At 42.2% G+C, this 18449-nt stretch overlaps 1 protein-coding gene across 2 annotated transcripts; it reads right to left on the reverse strand.

The window, feature by feature from the left end:
* Positions 1-560: 560 nt before the first annotated feature.
* On the reverse strand, positions 561-17143 carry LOC140258182 (uncharacterized). 2 transcript variants are annotated; one of them, XM_072348239.1, is made up of 13 exons: positions 16838-17143; positions 15165-15272; positions 11132-11476; positions 10491-10838; positions 9769-9828; positions 8901-9248; positions 7485-7790; positions 6837-6926; positions 5371-5430; positions 3896-3948; positions 3204-3288; positions 2723-2753; positions 561-2286 (listed from the first exon to the last, which is right to left on the reverse strand). In XM_072348239.1, the coding sequence occupies exons 2-13, from the start codon at positions 15211-15213 to the stop codon at positions 2214-2216; spliced, it is 1848 nt and encodes a 615-aa protein (XP_072204340.1). In that variant the 5' UTR covers positions 15214-15272; positions 16838-17143; the 3' UTR covers positions 561-2213. The 2 variants fall into 2 exon arrangements, with proteins under 2 accessions (XP_072204340.1, XP_072204341.1); XM_072348240.1 differs by lacking the exon at positions 15165-15272.
* Positions 17144-18449: the final 1306 nt, after the last annotated feature.

Here is an 18449-nt window from a genome sequence, read left to right on the forward strand (position 1 = left end):
ATCTCTGTTCTTTCCCCAAATCCCATGATGCTATTTATTCTTATTTCTAATTTCCTATGTACTCAGCTGCATTCTTCTCTTCTGCTTGCTCCTTCTCAGGCTCCAATTAGATTCCACCTTTGGAACCCAGAGATTTATTTATATTAACCTTAAAAAATGCCTAGAAAAGCACATTAAGGCTGAGAAACAAACCCTGAGATGTAATGGAATGTTCCGCTGAGATAGAGAGGGACCATCAGAGCAGTCAGCTCCAGTAAAGTCTATTAAGAGAGGTCTCATTAATCTCAGAATGATACTTAATTCTTTCCTCAGGATCCTCTTTAGAGGATTTGTACTTGTAACTCAGGGTCTGCCTCTGTTTCTCAGTATTTCTTCCTGTTGTTTGCTTGTTGTTTTTTTTTCCCACTAGCCAATCCCATGTCCCAGAATATTCAGATCACTCCTTTTTAACTGCTTTTCTGTACCTGCTCCATGCTAATTGAGTAGTTCAGTCACAGTCTCTTCACATCAGATCCACTTCACCCAATTTAATTTGGCATTTTGATGATGGAGTGAAGGTGGCACTGGCAAGCACAGCAAGCAACACAACAAGCACAACACAACAGCACAAGCCCTACAGCAGCTTCAAGGCTGCTTTTCTCCAAGTTTTCCCAGCCCCAAGCACCAGCCACTGAAGGATGTTGCAGCTTATAATCCAGATCTTGTTTCAAGATGCTCACAAGAGGGTTTTCTTGGCTTCAGTGTTTTATGTTTGGAGAATCAAACTCACTTTGTTGGCTTGTATTTCTTCTGCCCTTCTGCATCTCCCCAAGCCAGGACCCTCCACAGTCCAGCAACCAACATGCTGGAGCCATCCCCAGCAAGAGCCAGTCCTGCTCTGTAGAAGTCACTAGGGCAGAGCAAATGAATACCTGCAAATGGATTGGCTCAGTCCTGCTAATTGAAGAAAAAAAAAAAATAAGCTATTTTGGTTGTGTTCTTAAACGAGAGCATCAAAACTGTACGGTCCAGCAACACATGACCAGCATGCTCAGCAGGGTCTTGAACCCAGGCAAGACTGAGCAGGAGCCCATAGAGGAACCTCCTCTGCCTCCACAGAACTCATGCAGCCACATGTGGGCTGGGGGAATCTGCTGTGCAGATAAAATTCTCACCGCAGCCCCAAGCATGACTGAAGGGGAAGTCCAGGCCTGCCACATTTTGCTCAAGTGATGCTTCCATCGTGTGCTCTCAGCTCAAGGGGTCCTTTCCTGGAGTTGCTTTAGCAAGGATTGAGAACTGCAGGCAACAGAGGTAATGGGTTTGAACTGTTTCCCATGCTGACCCACAAAGCTGCTGAGGACTCCAATAACACAGATGAACAATGTATCCCACAGATGACCTCTCCTCCAAGCAAGCTCCCATAGCCAGTCCCACCGCACTGACCCTGCCAGGCAGACCATCAACACAAGCTGTATTTTAGAGCCCAGCTGAAACACCATTTTGCAGCTTGTCATGATGAGGACTTCAGGGTTTTTCTCCATCTCTGGAAATGCTACAGCACTTCTTTGCAGAGCTGAGATAGCACACCAGCCGTTTCAGCACCTGGGGAATAACTAACTCCTGCTTAAAACGCTCTAGGATGTGGCATAAAAAATGCAATTCCTAGTGGTAAATTACAAAGTTTATTAGCGTAGTCTCCAAGAGTCACTTGAACATGCTGAATCAAGGGCAGCATTGGAACCCTTTAAGTGATCTACATCTTTATTTATTCTTACAGCATTCTCGTGGCTTATTTTTTCTCTCGATTGTATAAAAGCAATAAGAAACTTTGTATTTGCTGATTTGTATGTTTCTTTGCACTTCAAAGTTAAGCAGCGTTCTCTGCGATTTCTTCTGTTCCTCGCATTCTGAGTTGTATTCAAGGAAAAGCATTAGTAGAACTGTGAGAAAAACATTTAATTTGGTATTAATAAGAACACAGATCCCAGAAATACTACTGAATAATGCATACTCTAAAAGAAGCTTCTTTATACAGTGAGCTTTAAAGGTGAGATGGCAAAATTTGCACAAAGATTTTAAATTTTCGTAGTTGAAGCTTTGGCCTTTGGTTTACACCCACTGATATTTTAAGGGCTCACAAATGTCTCTAGATGCAGCTTGAAACAGGTCCTTTCTATTTGCAGTGCAGCTGTGCTTTATTCCAGGCCATCCACTTGCAATGCAGGAGCTCTTCACAGCACAAAAAGGTTGTTTTCTCCTTCAGAGCCACTGAAAACTTTTTCAAGGTCTTCAGCTGGTCTAAGGCTGTAGTGATAAGCACAGATCAGTATGGATGGGGCAAAAGCTCTTGGATGCTTCAGAGCATCCTTTCTTATTTGCAATGTTGGCACATTCCCCCTTGAAACGGAGACCAGAAGCTACTGAGTCCATTGATTTCAATGGTAAATGTCTACTTATTTTCACCATGAAGTATCTACCTTGCATGCATCATTCTAACATCTAGGAAAGGCCTGCTCAGAACTTACAGTGACAGCTGGCAGATTAACACTATGCGGTTCAGTAAGGAGCCCTTCCTTGGCCCCCAGCCCTCATCTCTTAGGTGTAGGGCGAAGTTGTCTGATAACTTACATTATCAGCTTCATAAACCAGTACTGCACCCATTAAAATTAGTGGCAAATAACTTCTGTTTCTAAGAAAAACCACATTGGAACTTTTAATAGAAAATTATGAAATTGATTACCTTTTCATAATAAATTTCCTTGTGTGCCTTCCTAGAAGCAAAATAACATTGTCACAATGACAGAAAAGAATTCTACAACTCTATCAAATCAGTCAAATGAGTTCAGAAGGAAAGACAGCAACCTGCAACATTTCTGTGAGCTAAGAAGGAAGGAAAGGATCTCATTCTAAGCGACATCAGTGTTCACCAGAAGCAATTCCAGGCAACTATAGGACTACATTGCTAAGAACAAGAGCCTTCAGTGAGAATCAGAACTTGACAAGTGTTCTTTGCATGGGTTTCCTCCTGCTGCATCCCTACCTCATCCCCATGGTGACATAGTCCTGGACTATGGAAAACAGCTCCATAAAATGAACTGAGTGCTGTTACATTGTCCATGGCAGATCTACCAGGGGATTTATCAGAGTTACAGAAGGATATTTGCATTAAACCACCACTGGAAACATTAAAAAAAAAAGATAAGTGCTTAAGTGTTACTTACGTTTCCAAAGCAACGATAAGAGTATCAACATCAAAATAATGGATATCCCTATGAGAGATACGGTGAGAATGGTGGAGATGGGAAACTGGAAAAGAGAAGAGAAAAACTGAGAAGTCTTTGAAAGCATTTCTGCGTCAGAACTATCCATGCAGAAGTGAGCTCCAGGCTAAGAGCTCTGAAATATCTGCGTGAGGCTGAGTTTGCAACACTCTGCTCAGCTTGCCAGAAGAAGACATGTCAGGATGATCATGATAAACAGCATGAATTGCCTGTTAAATATTTAACAAACCTGCCTCGGAAGCATTTGAGCCTAAATCCATCCCACTATACATGAACTCTTCAATAAGTTTATAGGAGCTTAGTCACCCTCATCTTTCTCTTAACTAGAGATAGGGATATGTAACGAGCTTCTGAAGGGGCCTCCTGCCTGCTCACACCCGGAGGACAGCACCTCATGCAGATGTGTTGGAGGGATGAGGAATTTTTGGAAGAGCCCAAACTAGATGGGACTGCTGCAGGTTTTGACGTAACCCACAGGATCAGCAGAAGGTGAATACTTGGATCCTGAGTATCTGCACAAAAGTCCAGGCTACTGTTTTGCAAAGATTGTCCACTTGGCAACAACGCATTGAAAAATCACCAGCCCATCCTGCTGGCCTGGCTTATGTTAGTCAAACACTTGTGAAACTTACAGAAAGTTTTATCCCAGCTTTCTCCGTATTGCTGGCTGAATTCAGTGAAGTCTCTGAAAACAGAAGAGAAGTAAATGATTACTGGCATAGTCATCTGAGGGAGGGAGGGCCACTGTGCAAAGTCTGGCCCAAGTAGGAGAAATGTAGCACCTCACAACCAGCAGTTTACAATCTCTTTTAGCCACAAACTGCATACAGGCGACCATCAGGAAGTGTCAGCCTTCATCATGGAAATAACAGTCCAAGAGACAGCCCATGAAGCAAGACAGAAGAAACTGGTGTCTCACAAGAGAGTTTTAACTTCCATACGCAACACAAGATGTAGCAGAGTATGGGTAGTCAGCAAGGCACAAGTTTAACTGGAGGAGCTGCCTCTGTTTATTTGTGGTCAGAACTATGTGTGGCTGCTTTAGCTGGAAACCACAGGAAATACCTTTACATTAAGATAACTTACTCAGGTCTAAGGTAGCTCTATCAAGATGGTGCTTTGGTGTATTTCCTTTCTTTCTTTCTTTCTCTTTTTACTTAATCTCGGGTTATTAAAAATAACTCAGTTGTTTCTGGTTTTCCAAGCTTTGGGCATAAGAATGAACTAAACGAATGCTCAAGAAATCTTGCAGCAAACTTATAGGCTGCTGTGCTCTGATCCTACTATCTTGATTTTGGCTGGTGAATTTAAAGCCACAAAAAAATTAACCTGGACATGGCCTGTGCTCATCAAGATCTCATGCTATGAAACACTGAATTATTTCAGTATTTGAAACTCTTGACCCCTCTCAGAAGGCACCAATGCTGAACAGCATCCCAAAGACAGAAGAGTAGCTCAGCTAAGCAAATTGAAGAAGCACCTCCTTTCAGGACAGGAGAGGTTCTGTGCATTGGGTCATACCCTAATGTATAGAAAGACTCTGATGAGAAGTGCTTCCAAAGGTCTGACAAGGGAACAAGCACAGAGCCTCTGTATTAGTGAAATACATTGGGGACCACATGAGTCACTTGACAGTGCACGCACATATAACACATTTATGCTGTCCCAAACCACAGCTGATGGAAACACTGCATGCATGAGGCTCACAGAATGTCACCTGGCAGCAGGACTGATCAGGCAGTCACGAGTAATCCCACCAGAACAAATTTGCATGTTTTTATTTCTTTTCCTCCAGTAGACAACTCTTTTGGTGAATCTCCCCTGAATATTTCAGTTCAGATCAGCTTCCCTATGACAGCTGAGTTGCTTTGTTTCCATCTACAAAAGCATGTTTGAATGTTCTCAAAGACATGGACAGGACACAGGTAGCTCACATGCATGCAATTTTAGCAATAGAAATTTCCATTGGAGTAGAAAATAGATTCTGGTGGTAACAAATACAGCATATCTCACTCTGGCACACACTTCCCATAGGTCAAAGTTAGACTTTGTGGCAGTGAACCACAGCCTGGTTAGTGGAGCAAATATTGGTGCTTCCTCTCCATACCTGAAGGACCAAGGGTTAACTTCGGTGTGTGAAGTGTGGTTGGCTCTGGCAGGGCTGTTGCTGGGGAAATCAGGCAAAGAAAGAAGAGAAACTAAATGAGAGCCTGCTCAGCAGGAACCAAACACCCAGCTAACCCAGTCTGTCTGGCAAACGCTCGTGAGAAATTAACTAACAAAAACAGACGAGGTTCTTTCCTGCATTGGCTTATAACACAGCTCCACCAAACACGAACTGGGCACCATCCACCTTGTTTTCTAATTCTCAAGTAGAATCTCGGTACCTCTGAAACATTACAGTAAGATGATGCACAGGCAAGAACATGTTTTTTGTTTGTATTTTTAGATTAAGATCCAGTGCTTAACCATACTGCAGCGTTTTCAGACACATGGCAGTTTGGCTGTTGGAAATGGCATGACAAGTTTTTGCAGGGGTGGGAGCATGCATGATTCACATTGCATGGTACATTGCCTGCTGTTACTCATTTAGTGATGGCTCTTTCTAGCCCACAGTTTCCTCCTGAATCCCAGAGGTAAGCCCCTTTCCAAGACTTTCTATTTACAACAACTGAACATGGGCATTATCCAGAATTATATCAAAAAGATGAGAAGCAGAATAATGCTGAGAAATGCTCACAAATGCTCAAGGGATCAGTTAAGCCTCATTCATGAGTCTCCATGGGCACTCAGGAATGGTTTCCTAAACTGTTTCTGTTGCTAGTCTCTAGACCAATCAAAAGGAGATCTTCAAAAACCTAAATACTCTGTTCCCAAGTGTGCAGTGGCCTCTCCTAACAGCCAGAATTGAATCATCCTTGAATTTTAGTTTTCCATTTTTAAACTCATCATTGGACAGGCTCTGACACCTGAACAACATGGTCTTGTCTTCTTTTGTACTTGACTGGGAGCCACGAAATTCAAACTTTGTGAGAGTTTGTTCATTTCACAGGTCTGTCGTAACTTTGTACCCCAGTTCCTTTTCTCTTGAAGGACAGACTGATGGTTGTGATAATTCCCTGCTGCTTTCCATCATCTCCAGGAGCACACACTAGTCACTGGAGAGCTGAGCCTGCAGCCACATCTGGCCAAATCTGTTCAATGATGATATTCAGGGAGTGTTTGAAACAGAAAGCTCAGCAGATTCACAATGATGACAGATCAGATATCTGACAATTCAGCTTGCATGGTGGCAAAGAGCAGTTTTTACTTCAGACCTGAGATACCCAACAGCAGCAAGTGACTCAAAACCTGCTTCCTTTGGAGGCCTTGAAAACATGCTGTTTCCACCCATTGTTTTATCCTCATTTCAGACATCTACTCTGCAGACCTGAAACCCTTCTCCACTGTCACATACAACAAATGGCTATCAGTAAATGCTTGGTACACTTTTAAGAATAGTCAATACTTCTGTTTATGACAATTACATTATTTCTTTGAACATGCAACATCTGACCTTCCAGCATTACTCACCTACAGTTGGTTCACCATCTATCAAGAGAGAAGTGTTGGCCTCTTCAGTTCTGTCTGCAGTCAAAAGTGTACTTGGGAATTCAGTAGTCACTGAAACAAAAAAAAAAAGCCACTGCTCATAAAGATCACTGCTTAGGGGGTTCTTCATATGGTGTTCAGAATTGCTCATGCAATTCTGCATCTGCAACTCAGAGGCGAAACTGAACCACCATTCTCATGCCTATGACTAATCAGAGCAAAAGAACTCTTCAATGGAGCATTTCAACTGTCTTTCCCAAATCAAGAAATACAATAGTGCAGGCGTGAGTGAGACTCCTAACCCAGGTGTAAATTTTGCATTTATTTCTATTGCACCTGGTGAGGTTTCTGTCACCTAATTTCTCCAGCCTGCTAAAACTGCTCTGAAGGAAAAAACAAACCCCTGTTCTCTTGACCATTCTCCATGGTTTGGCATCAGTCACAACATCTGACCTCCATTTCCTTGAACATAATATCTACAGACATACCCATAAATGTCTCAGAGAAACCTGCCAAGCTACAATTAATCATCTGTCCTTGGAGAGTTGCTATGATGCCTAAATCAGCTTAACATGAAAAAATCTCTGTTACACAGACAAAAGAAAGCATTGGTACTGGTTATTTTTGTACCTTCGGGAGAAGAGATGGGCTGTGTTGAGCAGAACACAACTTCACCCTCAGCCCACACATCAGTTGTTTGGAAATTGGTTGAAAAATCTGGGAGAGCTCTGGTAGTCAACACTTCTTCCATAAAGTTATTGCTTGCTGTCTCATCAAATGTTTGGGGAGACACGGTGGTTGTAGGTGCTGCTGAGGGGACAGCAGCCCATGTGGTTGCTTGAAGATCAGGAGTTTCCTGGAGAGCAAAAGTTGTTGTTCCTAAATGGCTGGGGGAAGTGGAAGCTTTTCCTGTGGTTGTTGTCATCACTGGAGGTGCTGTGTGGAAAAATTAGCCAAAAGAAAAGGCGAACCTCAGCATTCACAACTCATCTTGAGGAAAGCCAATTAACCACATGGATAAAAATGACTCATTTACTAAAACACTGTGATTGAAGTTGAGATAATTCTTTGTTAAATAGTTGTGTAATCAGCACCAAACAAGGCTCAGGTGAGCAATGCCCAGCCTTCTGGGTTTGATTTCTTTTTTTTTTTTTTTTTTTTTTGCAGGTTTCAAACACTTCCTCACTGACCCTCTCACAGAATGGAAGGACTGGAACCTTGCATAGCAAATCTACATGTGCAGAATATTATTGCTCTCCAATGTCCTCCAAAAAGACACTGAGTCCCTCAGTCATTCTTGATAAAAAAACATCATTGTCAGCCACAAGTTTCTCACTGATTCTTTCAACAAATCCTTTTTTTTTTTATGAACTGTTTCCCTCAGACTAGGAGATAGCAATGGCATTGCAGCATTTTTGCCCCACTCTCCTGATACATTGCTTACAACAGGCATATCTAGAGCTCTGTGTACATCAGCATCAATTGCACCCCAGAACAACCTCCTGTAAAGACAGAATAATAATTGTTCTTTCTGCAGGAGAGCTGGTGGCTACCATCTTTTCCCTGTGCTTTGCAATGCTTTTCAGCCTCTTCTTGGCTTTGCAATATCCCTACCTTAACATGCAGCTTGGCTAAATAAGGGAAAAGTCATTTGAAAACCTAAGACAAAATTTCTGTACAGGGGTTTCCTTGTAAAATTAGTGAAATCAAACCAATCTTCAGCATTAGATGAATACCAAATGAAAAACGGGATTGAATTCCAATTCCAAGGGTTATTCTGATGATTTAAATCCACAAATATAGTTGTGAAATGAAAAATTAAACATGTCATTTGAAAGGAAAGGTGATTCAAGTAATTATTTTCTCATCAGAGGTGCTCACTGACTTTGATTCAAACAGGCAACTGGCTTCAGCCCTCCACTGCAAACTACTTACATCGATAAAAACGCCTTATATCAAAACCAGACAGCCAAACAGACACAATTGGGTTTTCACCTCTCCTGCAGTGTTGGGTTTCTCCCAGGTGTATAAAGCCACAAAACTCACCTCTGAGCACCACCAGCTGAATACTCCTCTTGATGTCATTAAACCAGCCCGGGATCTCCACGCGGCAGCAGTATATGCCTGCATCTTCTGCCTTCACCTCCTGAATTGTCAGAGACACATCTCCATAGGAAACACTGCCCTGCAGGTTGTACCGCTGCGATGTTCTGAACGTCACCCTGCTCCCAGTGGTGTGCAGAACTTTGTTATTGCACTTGGAGTTTGGGCACGGGCCTCTGCCCCAGCACATATCGGAGATGTCCTTCTCTCGTGCCACCTGGTAGGAGCAAGGCAATGTGACAGGTTGTCCTATCACTCCTTGAATAACAGTTTCTGATGCAGTGTTCATTGCTGAGAAAGAAGAAAGAAAGAGGAGTAAGGGATTTTGGCAGCCTCAGCTTCAGGTATCTGCCTGTACAACACAACGTGGCAGGAAAAGAAGCAGCACAGTCAGCAGAGCTCACTGCGAGCCACACATTTGGGTTATGTGACTAAATGTGCCCAAACAGGTGATGACGGAAGCTGAGGTCTGTTGCTGATGGCATAAGCACGGATAAAAACTGCACAAATGGAATTTGGGAATTCAGCTCCCATCCCATGTTCTCTCTCCAGAGGCGTATTTGCATTTTGCCCTCATCTTTTATTCCCAACAACCATTCCTCACGATTTTTATTTTTAATTTCTCTCCCCACTACCCTTCCCAAAAAGAAAAAGAAAGGAAGAGCAGTTAAGCATGAATACCCCCAAATACACAAGTACACAAAGTGCTTATCTGACTCCAGCACACACATCCCATAGATCAAAGTTAGACTTTGTGGCAGTGAACCACAGCCTGGCTGGTAGAGCAAATATTGGTGCTGCCTCTCCATACCTGAGGGACCAAGGGTTAACTTCGGTGTGTGAAGTGTGGTTGGCTCTGGCAGGGCAGTTGCTGGGGAAATCAGGCAAAGAAAGAAGAGAAACTAAATGAGAGCCTGCTCAGCAGGAACCAAACACCCAGCTAACCCAGTCTGTCTGGCAAACTCTCGTGAGAAATTAACTAACAAAAACAGACGAGGTTCTGTCTGGTCTTGGCTAACAATGCAGCTGCACCAAACGAAAATAGGGAACCATCCACCCTTTCTGTCACCTTATTTCTTTGGCCTGTTAACAATCCTCTGAGGGCAGGCTCAGTCTCCTGTTCTCCTTGTCATTCTCTCTGCTTTGCCACCAGCCACAACATCTGATTTGCAGGTCCATTTTGGTAAGGGCAGTGAGACAGTGGCACAGGTTGCCCAGAGGGGTGGTGGTGCTCTATCCCTGCAGACAGCCAAGGTCAGGCTGGAGGGACTCTGAGCACCTGATGGAGCTGTGAGTGTTCCTGTTCAGTGTGGGGGAGACAGATCAGATGGTCCTTAAGGATCCCTTTCAACTCTAACAATTCTATGATTCTAAAACATACTACCTATATGCATATTCAAATGTTTCAGATAAACCTTTCAAGTGACAGTTAATTATCTGTCCCTGAGAATCTTTATGACGCCTGATTCAGGCTAACACAGACTATCTCTGTTACACAGACAAGTAAATCATTGGTGATTATTATTTTTGTACCTTCAGGAAAAAGGATTGACTCAGTTGAATAGAAGATGCCATCGACTTCAGTCCTCACATCAGCTGCTTGGAAACTGGCTGAAAAATCTGGGAGAGCACTGGTTGACACCATTTTTTCCAGAGAAGTGCCACTTGCTGTCTCATCAAACATTGGGGAAATAAAAGCAGTTGTTGCTCTTGGAGACTCTGTGGTTGCAGAAGCTGCTGGGGGGACAGTGGTTGTCAGGATGACAGCAGTCTGCACTGTTCCATGAAGATCAGAGGTTGTTTGGGGTGCAAAAGTTGTTTTTATGGTATGTTTTGTGGATTTGGAACCATTTTTCTTTGGCTTTTTCTTCACAGAGGTTACTGTATAGAAAGATTGTAACCAAGAGATAAGGTGAATTGGAGCATTCCTTGAGGAAAGCCAAATAATAATGTACTAAAAATTATCTACCTACTTAGATATTGTGACTCAAGTAAGGAGATTTACTGTTTAAATTTACTGCCTAATTAGCAGAAACCAAGCCTCAGAAAGAACACAGCCCATATTTGTGGGTTTGTTTCTAGGCTGCAAGCAGTTACTCCTTGACACACTCACAGAAACAGAGGAACCAGAATCTTGTATGGCTCAAAAGTCCAGGAAAGAATTCAGAACTCACCTCTGAGCACCACCAGCCGAATATTCTGCTTGATGTCATTGAACCAGCCCGGGATCTCCACGCGGCAGCAGTATATGCCCGCATCTTCTGCCTTCACCTCCTGAATTGTCAGAGACACATCTCCATAGGAAACACTGCCCTGCAGGTTGTACCGCTGCGATGTTCTGAACGTCACCCTGCTCCCAGTGGTGTGCAGAACTTTGTTATTGCACTTGGAGTTTGGGCACGGGCCTCTGCCCCAGCACATATCGGAGATGTCCTTCTCTCGTGCCACCCGGTAGGCGCAAGGCAATGTGACAGGTTGTCCTATCTGTGCTCGAACAACTGTTTCTGACACGGTGTGTCCTGTTAAGGAAGAAAAAAGTGAGAGTAAATGTGTGCATGTGCACAGTGACAAGAGCTCAAGTCTGTTGCTGATGACCCAAACATAAACCAGATGCGTGCAAATGGAATTTGGTTATTAGGCTCCCATCCCACTGCCTGTTCTAACAGATTATTTGAAAGTTGTTCAGAAACCTGGTTCGAAACTCATCTGGTGCTGCTCTCAGTCCTCCATCACCTACTTTGAACAGAAAAATTCTGTCACGGTTACTTTTCCATGACAGGCTCAATAGTAGGGGCCAAATTACCTACTCTTGCATGAAATTAAGTCCTAATTAAGTTGGCAGAGCAGTGGGATTTGCCTATGGGAATCTCTTCTTATTAAGCTCCCTCAGTCCCTGAGCAAGCCCTACCAACTCTCAGTTACCTGCAGACCTGTGTTCGCAGGAGATTTATCAGCTATTGTTAAACCAATGTTAAAAACAACAGATGCAGATTTGAATTGTTTTTACTCCTGATGACCAGCTCTTTGGGTTTACAGCCAATACCCACCTTAGCATATGGTTTGAATCTTTGTTACTATTCCCTCTTAACTTTCCATGCAATTCCCAGATTGCCTTGAAAGGGATTTCTTCTTCATGAGAGACACTACACAGAAATATAAGTTTACATATGGTGATAAATCTCCTCTGGTTTGCGCTCATTCTGTCTTTGTTGCTCCTCCTGCCTTGCTGACTTTTCCCCTATTTTGCTGATGTGGGGAGCATTCATATCTGGTCTTCTGCTGCAGCAAGAGGACCACCCCACAGATCTGATATCTTATGGTCTGTTTCCTTTCCCCAAAGAGGACTTACAGCAGTTGCTGCTGTTATCACCAGCTCTGGCAGTGGTTTGCCCAACATTTCTATTTTGCCAGCTGTTTAAATGTCTTTTCTTTTTGGCATGACTCCCAGATAGCAAACAGAGATGTGGCCAATTGTGTCCACATCTCTCTTGTTTTTTCTTTAATGAACTATTCCCCAGGTGAGGCTTTAGTCTGTGGCAGGCTGCCTCATGACTTGCTACTGGGATGACATTTCAGCTTCATTATCACTTATCCCATTGGAGAGATAAGTTGACTGGTTCAGGTTTCCACTGCTCCAAATGCTAAAAGAGTAGGAGCAGACAGAACAACACACAATATGGCATGAAGGGCAGAAGTTTTAGCAGTGAAACAAATGATGAATTTGCAAGGGAAAAAGACAGAGAGAGAGAGAGAGAATTTCTGACTACAGCGTAAGGCTTTGCAAAATGGCTGCTTGTTTTACTACTTGGAAAAAGAATTCATTTGTCTTATTACAGCAAAACAGAGGAAACAGACTCGTGGTGACAGGAGATCAAAATTATTCATCTGGTTGAAAGTAGAGAAGCATGGGGTTAGTCACTGGAGCAGGTTAACTTATATTTTCAAGTCACCCCAACAAAGATGTATGTAAAACCAAGACCAGCTTGAACTATTCCTGGAGGTGACATCACTGCAGTTTGAGGATGAATGGACTTATCTTCTGCTCTTCTTTCATCCCAGTGTTGCACAGTGCAAAAGTAGCTTCATTAAGCAGCCCTTTAACAGATGAAATTCTGCCTGACCCTCTCTTTAAAATAAGCAGAGACTTGAGCTTATTTTAAAATAAATAAATAAATAAATAAAAATGAAGAAGAGGGAAGATGAGGCACCAGAATGTCTCCAGGGCAGTTTCCTGCAAGTACTGGTGCCAGGAAGTTATATCTTTTGCAGTTTCAAGTCCTCTTTTAATTTATGTGAAGCTAATGTTCCTAACATCTGCCTGCACTGCAGGTTAGCAGGGAAGGCTTTGATACCACAACCATCCTGCTTCAACAGTATGAACCTCTTAGCAAGGACCAAGTAATTTTTTTCTCAGCTGCAGACTATTCCACAGACAGATTTCCCAGAAGAAACAGTAAACAGGATTGAATTTAAATACCTTTGAAATTAAAAAAAAAGCTCCTGACACTGTTCTATCCTGACATCCTAGGCTTGTCCTTGTCCATGGCAATGACCTGCCTAGCCATCCAGTCTTGACTCAAGGCGCTCTGAGCATCAGCTGTGCCTGAGCAGTCCCACTGAAGTCAGTGAGGTTTGTCACTCTGAATCTTTAATCCAAGTGAGAGGGAAATGCACTCCAGATATTTATTATATATTCCAAGACAGGAAGGTATTCATAATTGTTTAAATCATATGTATATATACACATATTTATATACAGTTTCCCTTGGAACAGCCCTTAATGATAGATAGCATTAAGCAGTATATTTATAGATATATATAGTTTTATGTCATGAAGACTGGTCATTGGATGGACAAAAACATGCAAGACAGATGGCTGAAAAAATAAGTTTTTTCCTTGATCAGGGATAGCTTCTCCCATTTTATTGCAGAACACAACTGATATCTTTTCCCTATCAACCTTATTTTTTATTTCTTCTTAAGGCTTTTGTAGTAATGAGGCTTCAAAGAATATATCCTATAAACCAAAAAGAAATATTTAACTATCTTGAGTCTGAATGTACCCTTTCTTGGTGCAGAGCTGGGCTGAAGAGAAGACAATAACAAAAATTCTCATCCTTTAGAAGTTCTGCATAAAAAAATTTTTTGAAAACAAGAGCAAATGGAGATCAGTCCCTCCAATTTATGTTGAGGATGAACATACAGCCAGGAAAGAGACCTCCTATTTCTGCTGCTGAGTCTGGCAGAACACCAAAAATATTATGGAATTCCCAGGCTGCATGACAGTGCCACCTGCACAGCAGACACCTCAGAATATTCTGCCACCTACCAAAATCTTTCCATTCCTTTTCAAAGTGAATTAAGGACAGTGCAATTGCTCTCATTATTATATTGGATATTTCATCCTGGCAGAGGTTGATCAATTAACATTTTAGTCACCTAAGGCAGCATTTCCTGAGATGTTGGAGTGATTTACAAGCACAACTTTCACTAGGAGCTCATGCCTCACTGGAACTGGGGGAAGACACTTTTCATGAGCCAATTCATTCAGTTCATTCTGCAATTTGAAAACTGCATCACTGATGCCTAAATTTGCACGCAGAAATTACTACTATTTTTTTGAAAGTCCAGACTTTAGATGAGCAAACACTCAATGTTTGCTTTTAGAAGGAAAGTAATCTGCCATGCTTTCCTTCATGGTTGAACTAGATGATCTCAGTGGTGCCCAACCTTAATGATTCTTTGATTCCTGTGATGGTACACAGTTCAAAGCAGCAGACAGCCCTCAGATTTTAAGAAAGTATTTTCTTTATCATGTATACATGTTCATTACTCAATCAATATTTCAATTCCCTGGTTTGGGCTGTGTCTGCCTTGGGTCATAGCAGAGACACAGATAAAGAAGCAAAGCCAGCGACACATACTTAGCAGCAGTAAATAAATTAGATAATTTGGGGGGGGAGAGCAAACTAACAAAGTTTAGAGACAGAAGAAAACACATATATTTTTTAAATTAAAATAATAACATCTTGAGATGTTAACTCTAACTCTGTAACTTAACTCTAGAAGTTAATTTATTTTTGTTTTAGTTCTGTATACAGTTACACCCTTTTCCCCTGCGATACACACATTCATGGGTAAAACAAGCGCAGCCATTCAAATCTTTGTGCTCTGAGCAATCCCACAACCAAGCAGGTGAAGACTCACCTATAAAGGCCTGTATCACAATCCAGCGAAACAACACAAAATGGGACATTTTGGCTGATGGCGACCCCAGGGTCAGTGAGTGGAAGGAGAGTAAACCAAGCCTTATAGCTACCATAAAAGATGCTGAGTGAGCAGAACTGAAGTTTCATTTCCCCATTTCCAGATTTTACATACCGCAATTGCTTCTGTTTTCCGGATAGGTGCCTTCTTCCCCAATCCCTTTCTAAGGCACTGAGCATCAAAGTTCAAAAGTACTACCACCAAAGTTCAAAATTGTTGCATGGGTTTTTCTTTCTTACCATGAATGCTTAAGGCTGATTACTGTTATGTGGTACTGGGCAGCAAGAAAAAACTCTTACACTCTTAAACATCTGGCTTAATCTCCACCTGTGTCTTAAATTTTCCTAATCCCTTCTTTGCCCCTCTATGTCTTTCCCCAGCTTAATATTTATTATCCTCATCCTTACTCTCTAGGTGATGGTCTGCATCAACTACCAGTCCAGTGTTTTCCTCAGACTTCCTCTTGCCATTGACATACTTTAAAAAGCCTTTCTTATTGACTGATGCCACACTGGTCAGCGTCAACTGAGGCTGAGCTTTGCTTTTTCTTGTTTCCTCACTGCAAATGTGAACTGTAGATAGACAAAGTTCTGTGTAAGTAAATGTAATGTGCAAATGGGGAAAACAATTCTAAGTTCAAATAATAACATGATGGGCTTTGAACAGACTCTACCCCCTCAGTATGGGATTTAGGCCTTATCAGGCACAGTACCATTAAAAAAATCACTTCTATCCTTGGTAACACTGGGGAAGGGGGGGAAGGTATATTTTAGCAATTATTATTAAATTCCACATTCTCTATTAATAAGCTATCTATTCCTTGAAAAGAGAACAAACCAGAAGACAGCATTATACTTCTACAAAAGTCTACTTTGAATCCCATCAGTAGTTCTAGTTCCCTCTACTTAAAAAAGTATATGAAGCATATGTTAGAACCAAAAAGAGTTTGAGGAAGGTCAAAAGGAATGGTGAAAAAAATGAAGAGCTCCCACAGCTGGGATAAGTGAATGGTTCACATCAAGTCAGCCTAGAAAAGAAATACAGGTCTAAGAAATCTTGAGTGGCACAGAAAGGTTGGAGAGGGATTAACTTTTCAATACCATCCCCACTCCCAGTATAGCATCAGAGAATGACTCCTATGTTTGCAGACCTGTTAATGTCCTCATCCATCACACCACCATGTTATTCATGGCAAGAAGTAGATCCCCAATAGACTAGATTGCAGCTAAGCCAGAATGCCTTGCTTCTTTCACCAGCAGGTAGCCATCCAGCGCTGCAACAGGCAGCTCAGTGGCAGATTCAAGAAACATGAAGCTCAAAGAACTCTTCTGAATTTATTCTGAAGGGATCTTTCAGTGTAGCATAACAGCAATCAGTAGGAATAGACACAACAATACAATGTCCTTTTGTCAATATTATAAGGTACCTTAACCAGCAATCAGTAAAATACCTAACTGACAGTATTCTACCAGGTACAATTCATTTAATGCCAAGTACAAACAGCTCTAGCTGTTCTGTGAAGAAAAGATCTGATAAAACCTAAGGTGTCCAATATCCCAGATACTTTTCCTCTAGAGCAGGTCCTAGTTCCTCCTTTCTCTCCCATTACTTACCATCACACAGTGATCGTGAGTCAGCACTCAGATGATGCCAGTGCAAGGAGTAGCTGAATCCCACCTGGGACACTAATTTGGGCCTTTATGCAGCTACCAGCTTCAATGAAATTTCTCAAATCAGAATTTGCCAACCTGTTCTAAGAAAATAGGGAAGGAAGAGAGAAGCATGGCATAGTTCAGCTTTGCTTCATTACCAAGACTGGGCATTGAGAAAGGTCATCCAGAATCCACCAGATTCAAGTACGCTGGGAAGAACTAGAAAAATGTGCCTTGCTTTCTGTACCTATACTGCTATCTAGTGGCTTCTTGCAGGCACAAAAGGCAGAGTGCTCTGCAGCTTGTTATCTTTATCAGGCTCAATATACTGCCAGCTGTGTGCAGTTGGAAAACCTCTTAATGGGTGAACAGGCTCAAGTGCCACATGCACAACTCTGGGAATCGTTTTGAAATACCCATTCCAAGATGCACTGACATGAGTGGACATTATTTTGCATAAAAACTCTCTGATACAAAAAATTAGTCTGAATATGTAATACTAAGGAAAAAAAGCCCCAGTGGGCCAGCACCTTTCATTATCAGCAGTCCTCAGACTCCTTAAAAGCACAGGTGTTTGTGATCTGATGGTTTTGGAAAGCCCTCACTTCTTGTCTGAATCCCTGAAAAGATTATTTATTTGGCAAAAGCTGCAGGAAGCAGCAATTGCTGAAGCTGTTTTCTGAACTCTGGTTCAGAGATCTGGTCAGACTTCTTCCAGCCGTAGCCCACAGCAGTGACCTGTCAGCCAACCAGGCAGAAAGCAATGTCTACAGAGGGGCCACTAATTGTAGTCTAGTAGTTAATGCTGATGGTAATAAATAAAATAAATAAATACAATCTTAAACTAACAGAACCATTCTAGTCTCAGTATCTTTTTATACAGGGCAGCAAATGACATGAAGAAAGCAAATGGTAGAGCTGGTTACCAACTGAGGACAGGAGGTGTAGCTGACCTCAACTCCCCATAACAGAACAACCAGACCATGGCCAGGTGTCACAGCTGTTAACATAACACCAGCTGATTCCACTATTGCTCCTTTATGCCTCAATGGTTGATGTAGTTTTGTTCTATGCATGGCTCCTTTGAAAATGATCTTAATGACAAAGTTAGCTCTAAGTCTGCTGTCCTTTATGGCAGCAGTGTGTGTGTTAGGTATTGAGCCGCAGGGTGTAATTTGCACCTACTAATACTTAGTGAGAGCTGATCGCTCTCCCACCTGCAAGAGCAGAAAACTACAGAGTAGTTCTGTTTGCCTGGTTGCTTTAGAGACCTGGAAAGGAAATTTTCCACCATGAGAACGTCTCGGGGCTTACGGAGCCCCAAGGAAAAAAACACAGCAAGAAAGTGACACATTTTGTGGAGGAAGATGCACTTAGTCACACTTCTCTGAGAGCAAGGTGTGAGTATTCTGTAAGCTCCAACAGAGGGGGTGAGCACCAGCAGCCCCTTCAGCTTTAACCACATGTGGGCAGGAATTAGCACACTGCATAACCGAGCTGTTATTGGGAATGGGCACACCCAGCTTCAAGATAAAAAAATTAATGAAAAGTACTTTGATGTATGATTACTACC

The sequence above is a fragment of the Excalfactoria chinensis genome, chromosome 13 (assembly GCF_039878825.1).
Source record: "Excalfactoria chinensis isolate bCotChi1 chromosome 13, bCotChi1.hap2, whole genome shotgun sequence".
Lineage (NCBI taxonomy): Eukaryota > Metazoa > Chordata > Aves > Galliformes > Phasianidae > Excalfactoria > Excalfactoria chinensis.

Bases quoted from the DNA above. Each gene is read 5' to 3' on its own strand.
- LOC140258182 (XM_072348239.1), bottom strand. From the start codon at position 15,213: ATGTCCCATTTTGTGTTGTTTCGCTGGATTGTGATACAGGCCTTTATA. The intron at 3,949-5,370 runs GTATGGAGAGGA...TTCTGTTTTCAG, and splicing joins GTTAACCCTTGGTCCTTCAG to AGACTTCACTGAATTCAGCC. The intron at 2,287-2,722 runs GTAATCAATTTC...TTATCACTACAG, and splicing joins AGGAAATTTATTATGAAAAG to CCTTAGACCAGCTGAAGACC.